The 20,956-nt window shown below is 52.9% G+C and overlaps 1 protein-coding gene across 2 annotated transcripts in view; it reads left to right on the forward strand.

Annotated features, from left to right (window-relative positions):
• Positions 1-20,956, forward strand: part of TRAPPC12 (trafficking protein particle complex subunit 12) — an 82,785-nt gene that overhangs the window by 23,259 nt on the left and 38,570 nt on the right. For both annotated transcript variants that reach the window (XM_025927341.2, XM_086699921.1), the window contains exons 4-5: positions 8,586-8,699; positions 9,278-9,416. In XM_025927341.2, the coding sequence (XP_025783126.1) occupies positions 8,586-8,699; positions 9,278-9,416 (253 nt within the window). The remainder of the gene's footprint in view (positions 1-8,585; positions 8,700-9,277; positions 9,417-20,956) is intronic.

Raw genomic sequence — 20,956 nt, forward strand, 5'->3', positions numbered from 1 at the left:
TTAGGGGGAAATGGGTAAATTTGACTACTTTATTTTATTTTATTTTTTTTAAATTTGACTACTTTAAAACCTGTGTACAACAAAAACACCATAAAGAGTATTAAAAAGCGAGCCACAGAATGAGAGAAGATGTTTGAAATAGATATTAAGACCTTCCTCCAATGACTAAGAAATGAAAACAGCCCAGTAGAAAAATGGTCACATGATAGGAGGAGGCAGTTCGCAGAAACCAGACAGCCCATAAACTTGGAAAAGGTGCTCATCTTCATTGGGAATCGCAAACGTGAGTCCAACAGGAGGGTCGTACATTTCAGCCGCATCGACACGGCAGCACCGCGCGTCCGCCAGGGTGCAGGAGGCGGCCTGTGTCCTTGCGGGCGCGAGCTGGAAGGCCCGCTTTGCAGAGCAACGTAACGGGAGCTGATCAGATCAACGCTGTGCAGCACCTCGGACCCAACATTCCCCCCTCTGATTCTGTACTTCAGAGAAACTCGTGCACCTGTGCTTAACAGGACATATTCGAGAATGTTTGTTGCTGCACTGTTTGAATTAGCCAAAACTGCTGTCGAAAACCTTACTATCGAATAAGACAAAGAAAGTTATGTTACGTAGTTAAGTCCCTTGGAACAGCTGAAGTACACGCAGGAGAGCCACGTTCATCAGCGTGAGGAAACCCCCAGAACGGTGTGGAGCCCTGAACACAAAGTGCGAAGGCTGCCGTAACGTGCCAGCTTGGAAGACCAGCCGGCAGTCCCCGAGCCACGACGTCCCTGATCCCACAGTCTGGGAGAGCCCTCCCTGAAAACCTCGTTATGTTTGGTGGCAGAATCCGAGCTGACCAGGCTCGTTTGGTGCCATCCCCGGGACACTGCTCCTCGCCTGCCGCCTCCCGGCCCTGCTCCCCTGTTCTCCCGCTTGCCCTTTGCGGGGGAGGCAGCGGGAGCCGGCCAGGCGGAGGGACGGAAGGGGTCCAGGCTGGGCGGCCTCCTGTGGGCTCAGCGGCCCTGGCCCCTCCCACCCGGGCGTCCCTCTGTTGCCTGGCCCTGGGTGCGGCTCTGCCCCTTCGTGGCTGTCCTGGCCTCGCCCGCACCTGTGCAGATGGCCCCTCGTCCAGCTCTGCGGGAGCCCCTGGGGACCGTCAGCAGCCTCCCGTTGCCACCAGGCTCCCAGTGGATGGGATAGTTATGGTCTTTGTTGATCCCACTTGCTGTGAACAAAAGTATTCCTGTCTGGAAATCTGCTTGAAATATCAAATTAAATTGAAGTGTAGACAAAGAAATACTTTATATTCTCTTATCATGAAAAAGAAGTATTTGGGGAAATACAGATTGTGAACGGTAAACTTGTCTCACCACTTCTCTGTGTTCTCTCCTCGTTTGTTTCCTTTTAAGTTGTAATATGAGGAAGATCATCCTCAGCGTTCTGCTTTCCCTGCTAGCATGTGTGACTCTCAAACCGGAAGATAATGCACATCTTAGTCTTGAAAGGAGCCACGCCGCGTCACCTCTGGTCCCGAATCGCGGTGACCCCGTGCAGCTGGCAAGTTCTGGGTCCAGACTGGCCCCTGCCTTTCTCCCAGGCTCCTTGTACTCAGACAGGCCACCAAGAAGGTGGTGGGGAGGCACCCCAACCCCCCGCCCAAGCCGTTTTGTTTTTCATCGTCTTGAGGAATTATGTCATTCTGAACCCTGGAAAATTTGCCGTCAGGTTAGTGTGAGTTCGTTTAGATGTTAGTGCACGTCATCTATAGACCGTCAGCATTCGTCAGAAAATGGCCTCGCCTAGTAATGACCCACTTAGGAGCTACGAGTGTCCTCGTACAGCTTCTGTATTCAGCCACCTGCGGGACAGTTACATTGGGAGAAACTGTAATGGGGGCATTTGTGCTTGCTATTTTCAGTTAGGAAAGGAGCCACTTTTTAAAAGATTCCCACTTAGGGGGCGCTGGGTACCTCCGTCGGTAAAGCATCCAACCCTGTATTTCAGCTCAGGTCATGACTTCCGAGCCCCATGTCGGGCTCCGTGCTGTCCATGTGGAGGCTGCTCGGGATTCTCTCTCTCTCCTCCTGCCATGCGCTCGCTCGCTCTCAAAATAAATAAATAAGCTTTAATAGACTTCCATTTACTAAAAAATGAATCATCAAGTGAGAGGTTTTGGCTTCATTTTTAATAAATGTCATCCAGTTTGGGATATAGAAACCACATCTTAGTATGAAAAACCAGAGTAAGAGCTGAAGGCTTTTTATACAGTACATTTTATTAGTTTTAATCATTTATGGAGAGTCTGTATTCACAGAGTGCTTGCAAATAATTTTATTATACGTTTAAATGTTTCACTGGTGGTGGGTATCTGTGCATGGTGGACGTCAAATAAGATAGGCGTCTTTATTGGGCAATGAATCTTTGTTTCACAAATATGTAAATATCCAGGATCAGATCTTCTCGTTTATGTATCTTTGCACCCACACGGATTCTGTGTGTCTCTGAGGTCCGTCAGTAGATCACATGGGAGCTCATGGGGGTGGTTCAGTGTCAGGCAGCTCCTTATCTACTGTAGTGAAATCCCTTTTTTCCCTCAGGAAAATACCTCTTTCCTCATGTGTTAACTGCCATACTTCGTAACTTATACCTCCATACTTGATTTTTTTTTTTTAGTATGATTTCAACACGCATTGATTTTGTTCCTGCATAAAGCACGGTTCTAGGTAATGGATGGAGTGAGCATGTCCCCGGTGTGTGGGACACAGGGAGAGGTGTGCCATTTCTAGACGGCCACAACATAACGGCCTCATCCACGAGTGCGATGGCCCGCTGTGTGTGCAACCTGTCCTTTTTTTCATTCACAAACCTCTGTTCCCTCTTTTTACAAACAGCATGTCCTTTTATTTTTTTTTTTAATACTTTTTTTTGAGAGAGAGAGCACAAGGGGGGAGGGGCAGAGAGAGAGGGAGACAAAGAATCCCAAGCAGGCTCCAGGCTCCGAGCTGTCAGCACAGAGCCTGATGTGGGGCTCGAACTCCCAGACCGTGAGATCATGACCTGAACCGAAGTTGGCCACTTAACCGACTGAGCCACCCAGGCGCCCCAAACAGCGTGTTCTTAATTCTGAAAAAGTGAGGACAAGTAAAACCATGGTCAGTTAACATTTCGTATCTGACTGTGTGTATGTCTACAGTAAGTCTGTGTGGGGAATGTGAATACATATGTAGGTATATATATATGCTATACAAAACTTCATGTTCTACTTTTTTATACTTTAGTATCTTTTTATTAATATTTCTTAAACATTGTCCAATATTGAAGGGTCTTTACAAATATTTTCTAACTGCATCATCTGACGCTATTATAAATAATCCTGGGATGGACCATCTTGTACAGAAATCTTCTCTACATATATGATTATTTCCTTAAGATAAATGCTGGGAGGAGAATGAGGTCAGAGTATGGGCAGTTTGTTTTTTTAACGTTCATTTTGAGAGAAAGAGAGTGTGAGCGGGGGAGGGGCAGAGCGAGAGAAAGAGAGAGAGAGAGAGAGAGAGAGAGAGAATCCCAAGCAGGCTCCATGCTGTCAGCACAGAGCCCAGTGTAGGGCTTAAACTCACCAACCATGAGATCGTGACCAGGGCCGAAATTATGAGTCAGACGCTCAACTGACTGAGCCCCCCAGGCGTCCCAGAGAATGGGCAGTTTGGGGGCTCTTGATACATTATTTTTCAGGAAGATGATACCGTGTGTACATTTGCCAGCAATATGCACACGCCTCTGCCATAGTGTCTCCTTGTCTGTCCTGACTTGTATCTTCTTCAGAAATCATTTTTTCTCATTTCTTAGGCTAACAATGGCATTTGCTGCTTCTTTGTTTTTTGGCTAATGAAAATCAATCACTAATAAGTTATAATTTATGTGTCTTTCATTATTAGTGTGGCTTTTTTTTACTGCCTTTTTGTAGTTGCGTGAATTTACTATTTCATAATTTCTTGTAACAAACGCACATGATAGGTACGATACCGTAGGAATACTTTTAAAAGTTAAAAAGCGTCCTCTAGACAAGGCCTTTGTCCCAAGAGCTTACCTAGACGGAAGTGGGACACAGTCACTATTAAAGTGACCTTGGACACTGGGCTGTGTTTAAATTTTTTTTTTTCAACATTTATTTATTTTTGGGACAGAGAGAGACAGAGCATGAGCGGGGGAGGGGCAGAGAGAGAGGGAGACACAGAATCTGAAACAGGCTCCAGGCTCTGAGCCGTCAGCCCAGAGCCCGACGCAGGGCTCGAACTCACGGACCGCGAGATCGTGACCTGGCTGAAGTCGGATGCTTAACCGACTGCGCCACCCAGGCGCCCCTGGGCTGTGTTTAATGTGCACGCAGAGTGGATGAGACAGACTGTATCCCACAGCAGGTGTTTCTTAGCCCTCTTTTCATTGTTGCCCCTGAGGAGCATTTTGCAACATATTCTCCTAATTGCTCACCTCCACCCTCAACCCCACATGAAATAAAATACTGAGGAGGAAGATTCTGTCGGGTGGGGTTAATGTTTGGAGGTCCATTAATCGCTGTCACCCAAGAACAGGATTCCGTCCCCCTGGGGGGGCCGTCTCCCCCAGGCACGTGTGTGCCGGCGAATCAGGAATGGGCAGGAGGGGCGTCGCAAAGCTGGAGTCTGAGTCGGGGTGGGGGGGTGGTCTCGGCAGCCCCTCCTCGCTAGAAGCCAGGGTGACAGCTGTGACGCATGAGAGCACGGACAGCTGACCCGCAGGGACGGCAGTCCCAGCCGCATCACAGACTGTGCCCTCGTTTCCGCCCACAGGGTGGCCGGCTGCGGTGACAAGCGGGTGACGGGGCGCGCGTCCCCCGCCAGCCGGAGGTCGCACAGGTGGCAGTGGGAGCTAACGGGTGTCTGCCTGCTTCTCCTCCCTGCCACCCTTCCCCCCACCTGGTGACGTTGGGCCGCCAGGTCTCCGTGGGGCCACGGCGCCCGGGGAGAAGTGCCACGCCCCAGCCGGGTGCGCGTACTGGCAGGAAGGTGATGGCCCGCCTCCCGGGACCTTCAGCGCCGCAGTCCATCCAGCCTGCTCGGCTTCTGTGGTGGCTCCCCGGGCCTTTCTGAACGGGCCCTGCCTCTTGCAAACCCCCAGCCCTCCCTGGCTCCTGGCTGGAGCAGACAAGTGACCCCCCGCCCCAGCTCAGAGCAGAACAGGAGGCCATGGGACAGAAGCCTCGCTCCCGGCGCAGACGTGCACCTCGTGCGCCTGCTGAGACGTGTGTCGAGTCCTTCCCTCTCAACTCGCGGGACCTCGCGCTGTGGATCGTCCTTCCCAGTACGCGGCCAGCCTCCCTGCAGCCAGACCCTTCTCGTCGCCACTCGGTTGCAAACAGGCACAAATCAGGCAGCACCGCCTCGCCTCCTCCCTCGCCTTCACGGGGTCCCCCGTCTCCCCGCTCCCCTGCCCGCGGTCCACCCATGTCTCTCGGTCCGACTTCCCGCCCCATCTGCCCATCGCACCAGCGCTCAGCGAGGCCACAGGTGATTCTGCTGCCGCCGTGCCCGCCACCTCCGGAGCCCTGAGGACTGTCCCCTCCCTGCACCCCAGACCCACATCCTCCCCCCACCCCCGGCCACCCCCTGCACGTGCAGACCCCGCACTGCCCTGGGGCAGTGCCCTCCTCTCTTCCTAACCTCAGACCCGCACGGAAGCGGCTGGTTTTCCTCTTCCTCGTGAATGTCTCAAAGGCCCTCAGATTCATCATTGTCGGAACCGAATTCCGGATTCTGAGCTCTGACCTTTGCCAGCCTTCCCCGTCTCCACGACCGCTTCACCGCCCTCGGGCGGCACGTCAGCTCTCAGACCCATCCTACAGCCCCGCTCCCCGCGTCAGGTCGCCACTCGGCCGTGTCCCTTGGCCTCGTCCACACGCCCACGCCAGTACAAGCCATCCGCAACCGTGCTTTTCAGGCTTGGAAGGACGGGCGTTTTCTCGGGACTTTTCAATCTTCAGCAGACTGAAACTTACCCTTTTTTTTCTTTAATTGTAGAGAGGGTGTGAGCAGGGGAGAGGAGGAGAGGGGCCACGGGAGGGAGGGAGAGGTAGGGAGAATCCCAAGCAGACTCCATGCTCAGCACAGAGCCCCACGCCGGGCTGCATCCCGTGACCCCGAGATCATCACCTGAGCCAAAATCAGGAGTCAGATGCTCAACCCACTAAACCACCTAAGCGCCCCCCAGACCGAAGCTTCTGTAAAATTCCGTCTACATTAACAATATGAAAAACATGTACCGGGTACAAGCCCCCTTTTGTCACTGTGCGTGACAATAAGTACTCTGTCGAGTGGCTCTAGAAGTTTCTGTTCCTCCGCCTTTCTCGCTCGGGACCAGTCATAAGGGGGACGTGGTCCACGGTCTCCCTGGAAGTGGCAGTGGCCAGGCCTGGGTGGCACCTGGGAGTATCTTAGGCTCGGGGGGCCCCTCAGTCTCTGGGGCAGCCACTCAGCTCTGCTGTGACCGCACCTCCATCGTGGGAGCCCAGAACCAGCCTTAGACAACACGGACCACGTGCAGGAGGCTGGGTCCCAGAACTGTGTCCAGACCGTGCACCGCGTGGATAGGGCCTGTGGACCATACACAGGTCGCCAGCATCAGGCCTGGACACCGGCTTCACCAACACCTGCTTCGCCCCTCAGGTTCATGCGTCATCCTCACAGGGGCTGATGTTTCTGGAACGTGAGCCTGACGTGTTGCCGGTGCCCTTGGAAGCCTCCGGAGGCTGGCCTGGCCTTACCTGCCCCTTGATCACACCTGCCCTGCCCGCCCCTGCCTGCCCCTCATCCTCCCCTGCCAGGCCCCCTCTTACCTACCGCACCTCTCAGACCGCACCGGCCTCCTCCCTGCCGTCGCTCGTATCCCCGCAGCCCCCACTCACACCAGGCCTTGGCCCACTGGAGCTCCCCTCCTGCCCTCCTCACTGGGGTCATTTCCTGGGAGGCCAGCTGAAGTCATTTCCCGGGAGGACTGCCCTGAGCACTCAGTTCAGATCTGACGCCACCAGCAGGAGAGGCCAGCCTGCGTGACAGAGGCAGTTGGGAAGAGAGCAATAATTAATTGCCCCTGCATACAGGATCTGCTTAGAATGGACACAGAACTGATTTGGACTTGGCCGAATAGCTTTCCCATTTGCAAGTCCAGAATATACAGCCGCACTTGTGATTCTCCCCCAGCAGTCGGAGCACCCCCGTCGGCCCAGACTTCCACCTGAGGGGCCCTCAGGGCTGCTGTCAGGAGAGTCCGGAATCAGCAGCCGGACCCGTGCTCTCTGGGTCCTCACCCCCACTTGGGGTTCCACCTGGGAGGGGTGGGGTGCCCACAGAGGCAGTGCGTGCCTCAGTACCTGGAGAGGTGGGGGACTGCTCCGGTATCTGTGCGTTAAACAGCATCGTGCCATTCCCTTGCTCGGAGCCCTTCCGAGGCTCCCCAGCCCCTCAGGATGCATCTGGATCTCTCGTGGCCTGAGGCCTTCCTTGCTGACATCCCATTCTTGCCCACACCTGCACTCTCACTGCCTGTGTGCCTGCCGTCGGGATCCCGGGATCGACCGGTCTCCCCCTCGCCTGGAGGGTCCTACCCCTGCCGGACCCCGCTGTTCCTCCTTCACATCTGGCTCCAGCAGCTTTCCGTTCCCTGACATTAAGTCCGGCCACTGGTGACGTGCACCGTGGCACCTGCTTCAGAGAGCACTTGGGGTACGTGCAGAATCACTTGAGTGATCATCGGAAAAACACTTTGTTTCGTATCCGCCTTCCTCGCTGGATCCTGAGGTGAACGCACGGAAGGCTGTGCACTCAGCCAGCTCTTTGCCCACAGGGCCTGACCTGGTCTGTACATCTGTCGGCCACACACGTGACCGGGTGCGTCTGCTGTGTCCAAAGCTGGTTGGCGCCTGTTGCGCTGAGGAGATACGTAGATAGGAGTGAGCGTCCGCTTTTTGCTTCTTAAAACGCCAGAACATTCTCTCTGATAACATGTTCCCCTGCATTTGCCTGCTGGCCCTCCTGTCTTCATTGCCTCGGGGTCAAAAGACAAACACAGTAAGTCCAGGTTGATCGGCTGGCACGTCCCTATCAGCCATCTTTTCTCGTCTTGGTAAAATAGAGTTAAACATTTAGCATATGAAGCCACTCGTTTTGTAGACACACGCAGATCTTCCCGATACAGATAAATGTATCCGGCACATAGCATAAAATTAAGTTACTAACTTTAAATTTGTGGAAGTTACAAAATGAAGTTATCTGGATGAAAACGGAAAGCAGTGTTCTAGATTTGGGGGGGGGGGGGCTTTCCAACAAGAGTTCTCCTCCCCGTGTTCTGCCGGTTGTTCAGTGTTAACATTTGTAGGGTTTGCTCATCTCTTGCTTGGTGTCCTTCTGGCCTAATTACACACGCAGCGGTGACAAGTGGCGTTGCGCTCAGTCCCTGCCGCCGTCCGGCCTCACTGTCCTCGCCCGCGGTGGCGGGAGCCGCCCCGAGCCCAGCAGGTGCCGTGTGTCCGAGTGGCTGCGATTTGGTCACGTATCCCCTGTGTCTTCCAGAGCTGCAGGAACTGGAGGGCGGCGGTCGACCTGTGCGGGCGCCTTCTCACCGCCCACGGCCAAGGCTACGGCAAGAGCGGGCTGCCCACCAGCCACACAGCAGACTCGCTGCAGGTACGGCCCCTTTGGGTGGTCGAAACGTGGGGACACAGAAGGCGCCCGACCTTCCGTGCCACTGAGAAAACCCTGAGACGAAGATGGGCTTTCGTAGCCCAGATTGCACGTCAGTACGGCCGACTCTGGCCTTCCTGGCCCGATGGCGCGGACGTGAGCTGATTTCCCACCGTGCCTCTGCGCCCAGGGCCTCCGGCCCCTCGGAGCTGACCGCTCACCCTCGTCGCACGGCCCTCTCTGACACGCGCCCCTCCTGACTCCGTGCCCTTCAGTGCCCTCCCCAGACAGGGTTCTGTCCACAGCTGCCCTCCCTTCACGCCCGCGCCCACTGGACTCCTCCTCCTGCCCGACAGGATTGTCCGACTGAGACGATTAGACGAAATCACTCGTGTTGTTCTTACCAAGCTCAGGAGTCTTCTCAGAAATGCGCGGTTAGGCAAATGTGCAAAAAAACAAAGTTTGGCCTTTGTTCGGATGCACTGGAAATCAAGCTCTGCTACCAAATTCGTAGTAAACAGGGATTTCTGAACTTGACCCACGTAGGCAACCTGTCGTTTCCCTTATGTTTTGTGTTTCAGCTTTGGTTTGTGAGGCTGGCGCTACTGGTGAAGCTGGGCCTCTTCCAGAACGCCGAAATGGAGTTCGAGCCCTTTGGAAACCTGGATCAGCCAGATCTCTATTACGAGTACTACCCTCAAGTGTACCCGGGCCGGAGGGGTAAGGCACTGGTGCTCCCCGTCCGTGCCTTTGCGTGCGTTTGCTTTGCTTTGCTTTGCTTTGCTTTGCACGGAAGTGTCCTCCCTTTTCCTTCCGTATCCAGGCTGGAAACCTCAAGTAAGTAACCCAGCAGCGAGCCCTGACTTACCGAATGACCTCGCTGGGTTTTCTAAATGCACTTCCGCGGACATAGCGGCCGGCGCAGCCATCTGAGGCACCTGCTACAGGACAGCAGTGAGATTGGGTGTAGGCACCGGTGGTGGGTTTTTTCAGACTTTCTGACTGTGCTCCGGAGTAAAAGATAGTCGTACATCGTGACTTACTGCAAACATACGCATAGAAACAAAACAAAACCCCCTTGCAACAGTACTTACTCTGTGCCATTTTCTCCTAGTTCTGTCCTGATTTAATTTACTTAAAAGTCTGGTTGCAGTCCCCTGGGAGCCCCAGGGAGCCCCGCCATCATCTGGAAAACCTGGGCTGCAGCACGGAGCAGCTGTCAGGAGGCAGGAAGTAGGGATTGCAGGAGGGAGAGCGCAGGTGACAGAAGCTTCCAGGGCACGAGCGGCTCAGGTGGAGTGAATGCTTCTGGGCAGAGAGCCTCAGAGATGTGTTGAAACCCCGCAGATGTTCCTGTGAAATGTAAACCAGCTTCGGGAGGACTTGCAAGAGGCCACAGACGTAGTTACTGAGGGCAGGGCTCTGCAGTCAGACTTCCTGTAGGTCCTGCCCTGCACTTCCTGCAGTGCCTCTGTCCCAGCACCCTTTCCAGGACAGCAGCGGTGATTGTAGGGCGTCGCGAAGATCGGGCAAAGCCATTTATGTAGGCTGCTCAGAGCGGGGGCTTCTGCCCAGTAATTACTGCGTTTTGGCTATTTTTTGTATTCTGTTCTTAATTCGTCAGTAGACACCATATCTTACCGCCACCTTTCGAAAGATCACCTGGTCAGCACTTGCGGGATGTAACAGGAATGACAAAGAAAAGTTCTGGTTCTCAGGGAACCCAGAGCCTGATTGGAGGTAGGAAATATAAAATCGTAACCGGACAAGGGAGGACAAAGGCCCGACGAATAACGAAGATAGGGGTGCCATAGAGTTTTCAAAAAATTAAGTCAACTTCTTACTTGGTTAATATTAGAGGTAGGTAAATAGATGAACTGAGACTAGAAGGAAAAACACATTTCTCAGCTTCTGTCTGTGTTGTTTTTCCTTAAAACAGAAACACTGTTTCTGTGGAAGGGACAGAAGGAGCAAGCCTTTTGCGTTCTCGGGGCTTTCTCCTTCATCGTGTTTACTCCCCACAGGGTGGGGAGTTGCGTAGACTTGGGGTCAGGAAGGGGACAGCAGGGCCCCGTCCTGAACTTCTTCCCAGCCAATGGCCCGTCGGGTCTGGTGGGGCACAGACGAGAGCCAGGAGCCGCCGTGAGTGGAGCCTTCTCGAGGACGCCCCAGCTGCCTGGTGTTATCACAGGCAGAGGAGGTGGGACAGGGGGTGCCGGGCTCCCCGTCGGTCCTGCCACTGCTCGCGGCTCACATCTGCCTTAGGTCCCGGCCGGACCCTCCCTGACTCTCTCCCCACGCTCCAGCTCCGGAAGCCCCAGTGGCTGGTTGGCGCAGTCCAGCTGTGGGTGAGCCCCACATCCCCCCTCGTGCGCTGGAAATTCTGGAAATTCAGACCACGCCCTTTGGAGGGTGCAGCCTTCTCTGGTAGCTCAGGGCACACTTCTCTGGCTTGTAAATTAATCGTGTCCTTTCTCGTCTACACTTTCCAGCCATTTGAGGTCCCTCCCTTCCCTGGAAGGTGATGAGCAAGCTTCCACCCTAGAAAGGAGTGAGTCTCTGTGGCCACTTCTTTTTTTTTTAATTTTTTTTTTTTAACGTTTATTTATTACTGAGCGACAGAGAGAGACAATGCAAGCAGGGGAGGAGCAGAGAGAGGAGGAGACACAGAATCCGAAACAAGCTCCAGGTTCCGAGCTGTCAGTACAGAGCCCGATGTGGGTCTCGAACCCACTGACCGCCGAGATCATGACCTGAGCTGAAATCCAACGCTCACCCAACTGACCCACTCAGGTGCCCCATCTGTGGCCGCTTCTTAACCACTCTGATGGAAAGGTGCCCAACAGAGAGGTTCGGGGCAGTATCCAGGGGGGATGTTTGGGGATATTTCTGCCCAGTAAATCAAGAGAAGATAGGGTATTCTCACACTTGTCACGAGGAACAGCTGTGTTCCCTTTAGCGTAAACAGTATTTCTCCCCACCCGCCTGGCCACAGCCCTACCCCTGCTGCGTGGTCCTGCCATGGGCCAGAAGGCTGCACCCTCGGCCAGCCCAGGGGGTTGGCAGCTGGCGTTGATGGGTGTCTCGTCCTCAGCTGACAAAACTCAGCTCTGAGTTCACAGGCCCGTCTCCCAGTGGCTCTGAACTACCAGCTACCCCAAAGCACACAGCTTCACAAATGCTTCGATTTCTGTTCCCCTTGAGGTCCAGAATTGTAGATTCAGAAGGACTGTTCGTACATCAGCCGCTTCTGGACTTACCACGGGTGTTGAAGAATGCGTAAGAGACGAGAAGGCAGGTATTTCCTGTGCTGGCCGGTGACAGCCTTCAGCCCCTCACTACGTCCAGCCTTTCCTCTGAATGCTCGGCCCCCACCTGTGTGCCCTCTTCTGTGACACCGTCCTGGAGTCCTGGAGACTCCACCCCTCTTCACCGTCTCTGAAGAGAGACGTAGGTGGAGCTGGTCCGAGCTATCTGCATAATGAGGAGTGAGATTTCAGGGCCAGGTGTGGAGTCCCTGTCATCCTCAGCCTCAGTTTTGAGGACATACTTTCCCAACGATGTGCAGACAAGAGAGCCTGCTTCTGATCCCGCCTGAAATTAAACTGCATGGGGATACAGATAAAGAGAGGATAGTAGCCATGCATCATTAAGCAGCTAATTTAAGTTATGAAGTAGACATAAATCATACGTACATTTCAGCTAAAGCGTGTTAACATTCATCCACAACGATATGCTGAATGCTTACTAATTTTTCTTCTCGTTTTGTGGTGTAACCAGCATAAATGTAAGTTTTGATTCATTCATTCATTTTAGCTTGCAGTATATAAGCAAAGCAAGTCATTAAGATGTGCTTTACAGAGGAGGCTATAACAATGCAAATAAGTAACTTTTATGAATGAGCCTTAGTATATTTTATTTAAATATTGGGCATAATTTTTACCCACTCAGAATATTCATTGCAAGATATGTAATGAATCATGAGTAAAAATCATGAAGTGCTGTGTTTCGTTTTTTCAATTTTCACCCAAGAAAGGAACAGTAACGGCGGCTTTGTACATTTCTCCCACATCTCGAGCAATTTCGTAGTTTCCGCCTGTCTCGAGGGCACAGTGTGTGTGTTTCAGAAACTCAGCACTGTCTTTTAACAGGTTGTTTGAATTCTCCCGCTTGCTGGAAAGAAAGAACAGCGGCGAGCAGCCCCAGGCTGGACCCCGTCCCCCCACCCCCGCCCTGCTGCCCTCCACCGCACTTTACTGCTGCCTCCCTTCTGATGCCCTACGCCTGTCCCTGTCCCTCGGGGCCCAGAGGTTGGGGGAGGAGCTGCTTCATCAGGCTCTTGCTCAGACTTCCGACAGCTGGGTGAGAAGCGGCCGCTCAGAGCTCAGACTCCGTGTTTAGCAGCAAAACGGTGGATTATGAGCAGACTTGAGACAGTAGGGTCACACCCGGCCACCGAGCTCTCCCCGTACTTGTCACCAGGTGCAGGAAACTCAGACAGTGCTGGTGGTGAGAGTAGAGGATGTCAAGGCAAGAAGGAAAATTGAGCTCCATGGTGACACCATGTGACCTCTGTGCCCAGGACAGAGAAAAAGAAAGGTAAGTGTTTGAAACAGAAGTCCCCTAGCTGTGAGTTCTAACTGTGTCTGGTAGGGTCCTCTTTAAACTGCTCAGGATGCCGTCATTGCAGGCTGACTGGGGAGCTCAGTCCCTTGAGTGACCGACTTCAGCTCAGGTCACGGTCTCGCAGCTTGTGAGTTCGAGCCTCGTGTCGGGCTCTGTGCCGACAGCTCGGAGCCTGGAGCCTCTTCGGATTCTGGGTCTCCCTCTCTCTCTGACCCTCCCCCGCTCACACTCTGTCTCTCTCTCTCTCTTAAAAATAAGTAAACATTAAAAAAGTGTTTTTAAAAAAGTCACAAGCCCAGAGCAGTTACGTCTGTGTCGTTGGAACTGTGCCATCAGGCTGAAACGGGCAAAGACCCCTACCATACAGCTTTCTGAAATGCGGTCCTCGCTGAGCCCCAGTGCGCTATTGCCGTGAAGCCCGGTGGGCCTGGAGGCGGCTTTACCGGGAGGACCTATGAGCAGGAGGTAGACAGAGGGTCTACCCTCTGTGGCGGCTGACCTGCCTCTGCCTGGAGCTGCGGAAAGCCGAGACGGCCGTGCAGAGCGCCCCCAGGCCCCCATGGGCCCCGGATGTACCCCGAGCCCCTTAGCTTTCTGTAACATGGACAAGACGGAAGAGCAGTAGGCTTGGCGAGCGGTTCCCCCGTGGTCCCCAGCCGTGCCACCTTGGACCCTGTAGGCAGACCCCCCCCGGGACCTCCCTGCACACCCCGGGGAGCCCACTGCCACCCCAGCTTTTGAGGTGGAGGTGACAAGGGGAAATGGCAGGGGGGGTCACAGGCACCAGCCTTTACCCACAATGAAGAAAGTTTTTGTTTTTGTCTGTCTTTAACGTTGACAGCTGTGGAATTCATGCTTGGTGTCAGGGCTTCAAAATACCTTTCCAAGCACGACACCCTGTTTCACTTGTGAGAATCCTTCCTCACATGCCTGTGATCGCCTCCTCTCTAATTTGCTTTTAATCAAGTTGTTTTCATTTTGTCATTTTTAACACTAGAACAGACCACTTTCCTCTCTGAAGGGTTTGTGTCGGTGAGACTCGTAGACAGGGATTGCATCCGTGGATGATGTAACTAGATCATTCATTGTGTCTCTGGGTTAGCATCTTTGGCGTGGCACGTTTGTCACTGTTGATGGTGCTGGTACCGATACGTGATTATCGACGACGGTTCACTCCGTGTTGTACGTCTTCTTTGCGTTTCTGTCTTCAGAAACGATGACCCGGGCGCGCTTCTGACGTAGGTGGTGTATCCAGTCATTACGATTCGGCCTGTTGCGGGACAGTAAGATTTTCCAGAATCCCACCACCGTTTTTTATAATCTGCTGCTTGGAATTCTCTCTCTTGTTCGAAAGAAAGATGGTCAAACACACAGCACTTTGGGTTTTCAAAGTACTTCTCGGGCATGAAAGAGTTCGCTTGACTTCCTCTGTAGCTGGAGGAGAACTTACTTTGAAGCCAAACAATGGGAAATAAGTCTGTTTGATGACCCTCAGTGTGATGTTTCGGAAAGGCAGTGCCTCCTCCGATGCTGAGTTCGGGTCTGTGCGTCCAAGTTATTAGAGTTCATTGTGAAGATACCGTATGAAATCGTATTTCAGGACGTGATCCTTACGGACGACCAAGTCAGACCAACACTGATGGGGCAGACACTTGAACCGCGTGCTTCATGTCTGCACCCTTCCGTCACCTACCCAGTCCTCTGGGAGTGACGGTAAAACTGCTGGGGTCTTCTGTCCTCTCCTGCCCTCCCTCCAGAACCCTGAAGTTTGAGTTTCTGGTCGCAGGTCTAAATTTGGAAACTTTTTGGAGTGCCTGGGAGGCTCAGTCGGTTGAACATCCAACTTCGGCTCAGGTCATGATCTCAAGGTCCGTGAGTTTGCGCCCCATGTCGAGCTCTGTGCTGACCGACCGCTCAGAGCCTGGAGCCTGCTTCCGATTATGTCTCCCTCTCTCCCTGCCCCTCCCCTGCTCGTGCTCTGTCTCTCTCTCAAAAATAAACATTCATGGGGCGCCTGGGTGGCGCAGTCGGTTAAGCGTCCGACTTCAGCCAGGTCACGATCTCGTGGTCCGTGAGTTCGAGCCCCGCGTCAGGCTCTGGGCTGATGGCTCGGAGCCTGGAGCCTGTTTCCGATTCTGTGTCTCCCTCTCTCTCTGCCCCTCCCCCGTTCATGCTCTGTCTCTCTCTGTCCCAAAAAAAATAAATAAAACGTTGAAAAAAAAAATTTTTTAAATAAAATAAAATAAACATTCAACAAAAACATTTTTTAATAAGTAAATAAAATTGGAAAAAAATTTTTAACACATAACTATACATGATGGCTCAGGATTAATTGTTAATCCTGTTTCAAATGTCCTATTTTTTTTTTTCCATGACAAAATCAATTCACCTCCTCTGCTTAGGTTAGACTTCCAGTTTATGCTACGTCAGAACTTGGGGGCGTTTATCACTCGAAGTGCATTTCCAGTCTTTTCTCAGAACAAATCATTATAGACATGGAAGTAAGCGTTCCATCTGGGTTCCGTTCCTGTCGTTAGAACACCCGTGGAAGGCCTCGTCTGAACCCGTCTCCCATGAGAAATGCCGTGGTTACCAGATACTGGTTACGGTCGGTCCCGCGTGGATCAGGCACAGCCACTTTAGGCTCGCGTGGGCGCGGTGTGGTCCAGTCCACAGTGTCCGCCCGTGCCACGCGGCACCGGGGCAGCAGCGAATTTCCCCCTCAGCTAATAAATCCTCTAGGGTGCTTCAGGACTTGCTCAGTATGGTTCTGGGCTCGTTGTACTTAAAAAGCAGCATGGACGTTGAAGGTTGAGGGTCATTTTATGGCGAAGGTGAAGGGCACTGTGTTCTCTCTGAGACATAGACATCCAGTGACCTGTGTCCCAATAACTGAGCAGCGGAAGGAGAGCCATCAATGACAGCAGCTCCTCGGCGTTCTGTAGGGGAATCAAGGCAGACAGGGAACAAGCAAAGCGGGGCGAGGTGTGGGGGGAATCACGTGCAGAGCAGTGACCCCTGCGGGAGGTCCTATGTGACCTGGACGTGACACGGAAGTCCCTGGGCAGAGGCCCTTTGAGTGTGTGCTGCTAACGCAGGACAGAGGGCCCACGCGGTCCCGTTAGGTGCTCTCTGCGGGACAGCTGCACACCTGGGCCTCACAGCAGCGTGGCCGTCTCAGGCCCCCTGGTGTGCAGGTGACAGAAAAGACCCCAGGAGGACGCCATCCACCCAGCACACGCAGCAGGTGAGCAGCGGAGGTCCAGGCCGTCTGCATGGCAAGACTGCTGCCTCCTGAAGCGAGGGGCACATCCCTCCCCAGAGAAGCTCCCATGCCTCCTGTGGTCGGTGTCCTTTGTCGCTGCCCAGCACGGAGGCCCGCTTCTCTCTGGCGCCCTCCTCCCTGGCTCCCCGAGCCAGCCACGTGGGCTCACTGCCCTGCAGAGGCTGTAGGCATCCGTGTCGGAGGACCATTTGCATTTCGTGTTTCCTGAATGATTGATGGGAACGCTGCTGCCAACCTAGATCTGGGCAGGTCGTGGCTGTGCGTGGGTGGGAATCTTCCGGAAAAAGCACATCCTCTGGGAAGTGTTGGTCCTTGCAGATTTTGACCAGCCCTTCATTTCGGGGCTCACTGTCCCTGCAGGAGAGAGGCCTCCGGGCTCACGTGGAAGGCATGCATACGTCATCGTCCTCCTGCTCAGCCAGCGCCGCCTGGCCCAGAGGGTATCCCGGAGTCGCAGCGTCAGACGCAGGGAGGCCGGGTTTGTGCAGACCCAGAGAATTGGCGTAAAGGTGCTTCTACCTGTGTGTCTTCGAAACAAGCAAAACCAAGTCCTCATCACTGTGAGGATAGCAGCGTCTGTCTGTGCTGTGCGCAAGGGGGGAGTGGCTTGCCCGGGGACAGTGGTCATGTTGTAGGTCCAGGCCCGGGCCCGGCCTGCAGAGCAGACGGTGCTGACTTATGTCAGCCTGTTCAAGCTGGAACCGATCCACGGCGTCTCTCCACCTGGTGCTTTTTCGTGTTTTGTCTCTACGAACAGTGTGTTCTTTTTCTAGGAAGGGGCATTGTTTTCTTTCTGATTTGTTTCATTTTTCTCTTTCCCATGAGGCTGGGAGGTGTGTGCCTTCCTTTCATTTTCTAAAGCTGTTCAAGACCTTCTCGGTGGTACCGGGAGAGAAGAGGAGGAATTCTGTCTCCTTGTGCGGCCCTAGCTCCAGGTGCCTCTCAGAAGGTCACAGGTAGGGACAGAGCTTAGGGGAGCCACACTCGGGCTCACTCTCGCCCGCCCACTTTCTGTCCTCAGCTCCCAGATTCAGTCACAGAGCCGTGCTTGTCGTCACCTGCCGCTGACGTCTGTCCTGCGTCCGCGCCGCCCGGGCTCCCCACTGGCACCTGGCGCGGCGTGCTGCAAGGGCTCGGGGTTGGCGGGGCGGGTGCAGACAAGCGGGGACAGGGGTGTCCACAGACCCCGTGCGCAGAGGGAGCTGATGCGAGGGGGCAGCACGGCCAGCGCGAGGGGACGCAGTAGCTCTCCTGCCACAGAACCCCGAGCGCGTTGTTGTAGGTTCTGTTTCCTGTCTGGAAGGGAGGACCCGTGAACAGAGGAGCGGGTGGCCTGGTGGCAGCGAGGAAGCCAGGAGTTCCGTGGACCTGTTCCCTCTGTTACACCAGGGTGAGGGAGGACGCGTCAGTATTTCTAAGATACGTGCTAAAATTTTTTTAAAACGTGTTAAAATTTAGTTCTAGGAGAATTTTTGTTCCACGAGCATTAGTTCTGGACCTTATTCACGTCCCCACATTCAAGGAAGAACAGAGTAGATTTTGTTTTCCCTCCTGAGAAGCAGCCGTGGGGGGAGCGGTGCCCACGGTCACCTGTGCAAGGGCCGGCTCCGCGCAGGACGGACACACGCACGGTCTCTGCGCTTCCCCGGCCCCTGGGCCCTGTCGTCTCGGCATGCGGCAGGGAAACAACACGGACCTAAGGAGGAGGCGTCGGCTGTGCGACGTCTGAGGACAGTTGTACGAGATGCCGACTGCGGGCTTTCATCTGGCCCTGTGAGCTAGGACATGGTCCCGCGGCACGTTTGTGCAAATCCAGATCACGGCTTCACAGTCGCCTTTGGGTCGGCACACTTGGGTGTCACGTCAGCGAGGCTGTGGTTCAGAGTAGGGCTTCTCCAGCTTACCTGTGCACCCAGACCCCCGAGACCCTGTCAGGTGGACGCTCTGACCTAGGTCTGGGGGTCCTGGGGTGGGGCCGAGACTGCGCTCTACCGGGGCCCCGGGGCTGACGCTGCGGGGTGGAGGGACCCCTCTGAGGGGCCAGGTATCGTGTGTTTCCCGTAGGGTTTGCTGTGAGCTTTGAGCCCTCCTGGGTGTATCCTTGTTCTCTGACATCTGCACATTCTTCTTCCTGCTTGCCTGTTTTTATGCAGTTAAGTAAAATAACTTTGATCTGTTCTTTATCTCTTTCAGCTAAAAAATGAATGTTTCGTTCAAAGCTGTGAACTTCGAAGCTACTCCTGATATACAGAAAAATTACATTTTCAAACTACAGACCGCTTTGCTGTGGTTTCACTATAAAACTGCATGCGTGACCACCGGCATTGCAAAGTCCGCGTACAAAGTAGTTGGTACTTGGAAAGTATTTTCCATAGAATTAAATCCATATCTACTTAGGTTCTTAGGTCAGCCCATAAAAGCCTGTTCACCCGTTAAATGTACCTTGAATAAAGTATTAATATTCCTCTTTCGACTATAACTGGCTACGATGTTTAGTATTCCTAAGGAAAAAATACTTTTTTTTTTTAATGTTTATTTATTCGGGGGGAAGAGAGAGAGAGCATACGCAAAAGAGCAGGGGAGGGGCAGCGGGAGAGAGAATCCCAAGCAGGCTCCATACTGTAGAGCACAGAGCCCAACGCAGGGCTCGATCTCACAAACCATGAGATCATGTCCTGAGCTGAAATCAAGAGTCAGATGCTCAACCGACTGAGCCACCCAGGCGCCCCTGTGGGTTTTTTTTTTTATTATTATTATTTCTAATTTGAGATCCCAAACCCTTTTTCTTTAAAGAATGGATCTAATTTTATTTTTATTCATGTGGCCATTCACATATCCCGACAGTGCTTACTGAAAATTACATTTTCCTTCAGTGATTTGGGGATACTGTCTTGTCCAGTAAATTCTGTGTGCGGTTGGGCATGTCTTCTCTTTTTTCAGTAAATAATCTTTATTTTTTCAGATTCTTTAAGGTTCACGGTAAAGTTTAGCATTGCAGAGAGTTCCATATGCCCTCTCCTCTGCGTACGACTTTATTAATATATTATTATTATTAACATCTGTAAACATCTTGCGTTCCTGTGCTAAATTTGTTACAATAGATGAACCTATACTGATTGGTCCATTATGATTAAAATCCATTAGTTTAGAGTTCACTCCCGGTGTTGTATGTTCCGTGAGTCCGGACAAGTGGGCAGTGATGCGTACCCACCATTATCGTACCCTGCAGGATAGTTTCACTGCCCTCAACGTCCTCTGTGTCCTGCCTGCTTGTCCTTCCCCTCCCCCCGGCCCCTGGAAACCACTGATCTGTTTGCCTCTTCAGTTTTGCCTCTTCCAGATTGTCTTATTGTTGGGACCATACAATACGTAGCCTCTTCAGACGGGTTTCTCTTACATGGCGGTGTGCCTTTAAGATTCCTCCAGGGCTTCTTGTGGTTTGCTAGCACGTATCTTTTTATTACTGAAAAATACTCAATTGGCTGCGTGTACCTGTATCAAAAGACGTCTCGGCTGCTTCTGGTTTGGGGCAGTTACGAACAAGGTTGCCGTCGACGTTCTCGTGCAGGATTTTGTGCGGACGCGGATTCTGCAGTTACTTGGCTAAGCGCCTGGAGCACTGCTGCTGGCTCCTACGGTAAGCCCGGGTTTGGTTCCGCTGTGCCTGCCAGGCCGTCTTCCCGAGCAGAGCACCATCTTGCGCTTTCCCCGGCGATCAACGCCATTTCCTGGTGCTCCTCCTCTCCGCCAGCGTGTGTGGTGGCATCTTGCCGGGCTCCCCGTTCCAGCGGGTGTCTGCTGGTGCTTCACTGCCGTTTTGGTTTGCAGTTTGCAGGTCCCTAATGACAGATGTGTGACGGGGAGCATTTCTCATCTTATTTGCCATCTGTATACCTTTGTTGAGGCACCTGTTCAGGTCCGTTGTCCATTTATTAATTGAGTTGTTTTCTTGTTGATTTTTAAGAGTTATTTGTATATGTTGGATACAACCCCTTTCTTCATGAGATGTGCATTTTGCCAGGATTTTCTGTCACTTCTCATTCTCTTGACATGGTCTTTTACAGGGCAGTTCTTAATTTTAATGAGTCCCAATTTTTTTTCTTTCACAGATCGTGTTTTTGTATCTAAAAAGTTATCACCGAACCCAGGTCACTTAGATTTTCTCATATGTTCTGTTCTAGAAGTTTCATAGTTTTGCATTTTACATTTAGGTCTCTTACCCACTTTGGGTTAAGTCTCGTGAAGGATGAAGGTCTGTGTTTCGATCGATCCCCCACGTAGATGTCTGGTCGTCCCAGCACCATTTGTCAAAGGGACTGTCCTCCCTCCATTGACTTCCCTTTCCTCC

The sequence above is a fragment of the Puma concolor genome, chromosome A3 (assembly GCF_028749965.1).
Source record: "Puma concolor isolate L17-30 chromosome A3, mPumCon1.1.hap2, whole genome shotgun sequence".
In the NCBI taxonomy this organism is placed as follows: Eukaryota; Metazoa; Chordata; class Mammalia; order Carnivora; family Felidae; genus Puma; species Puma concolor.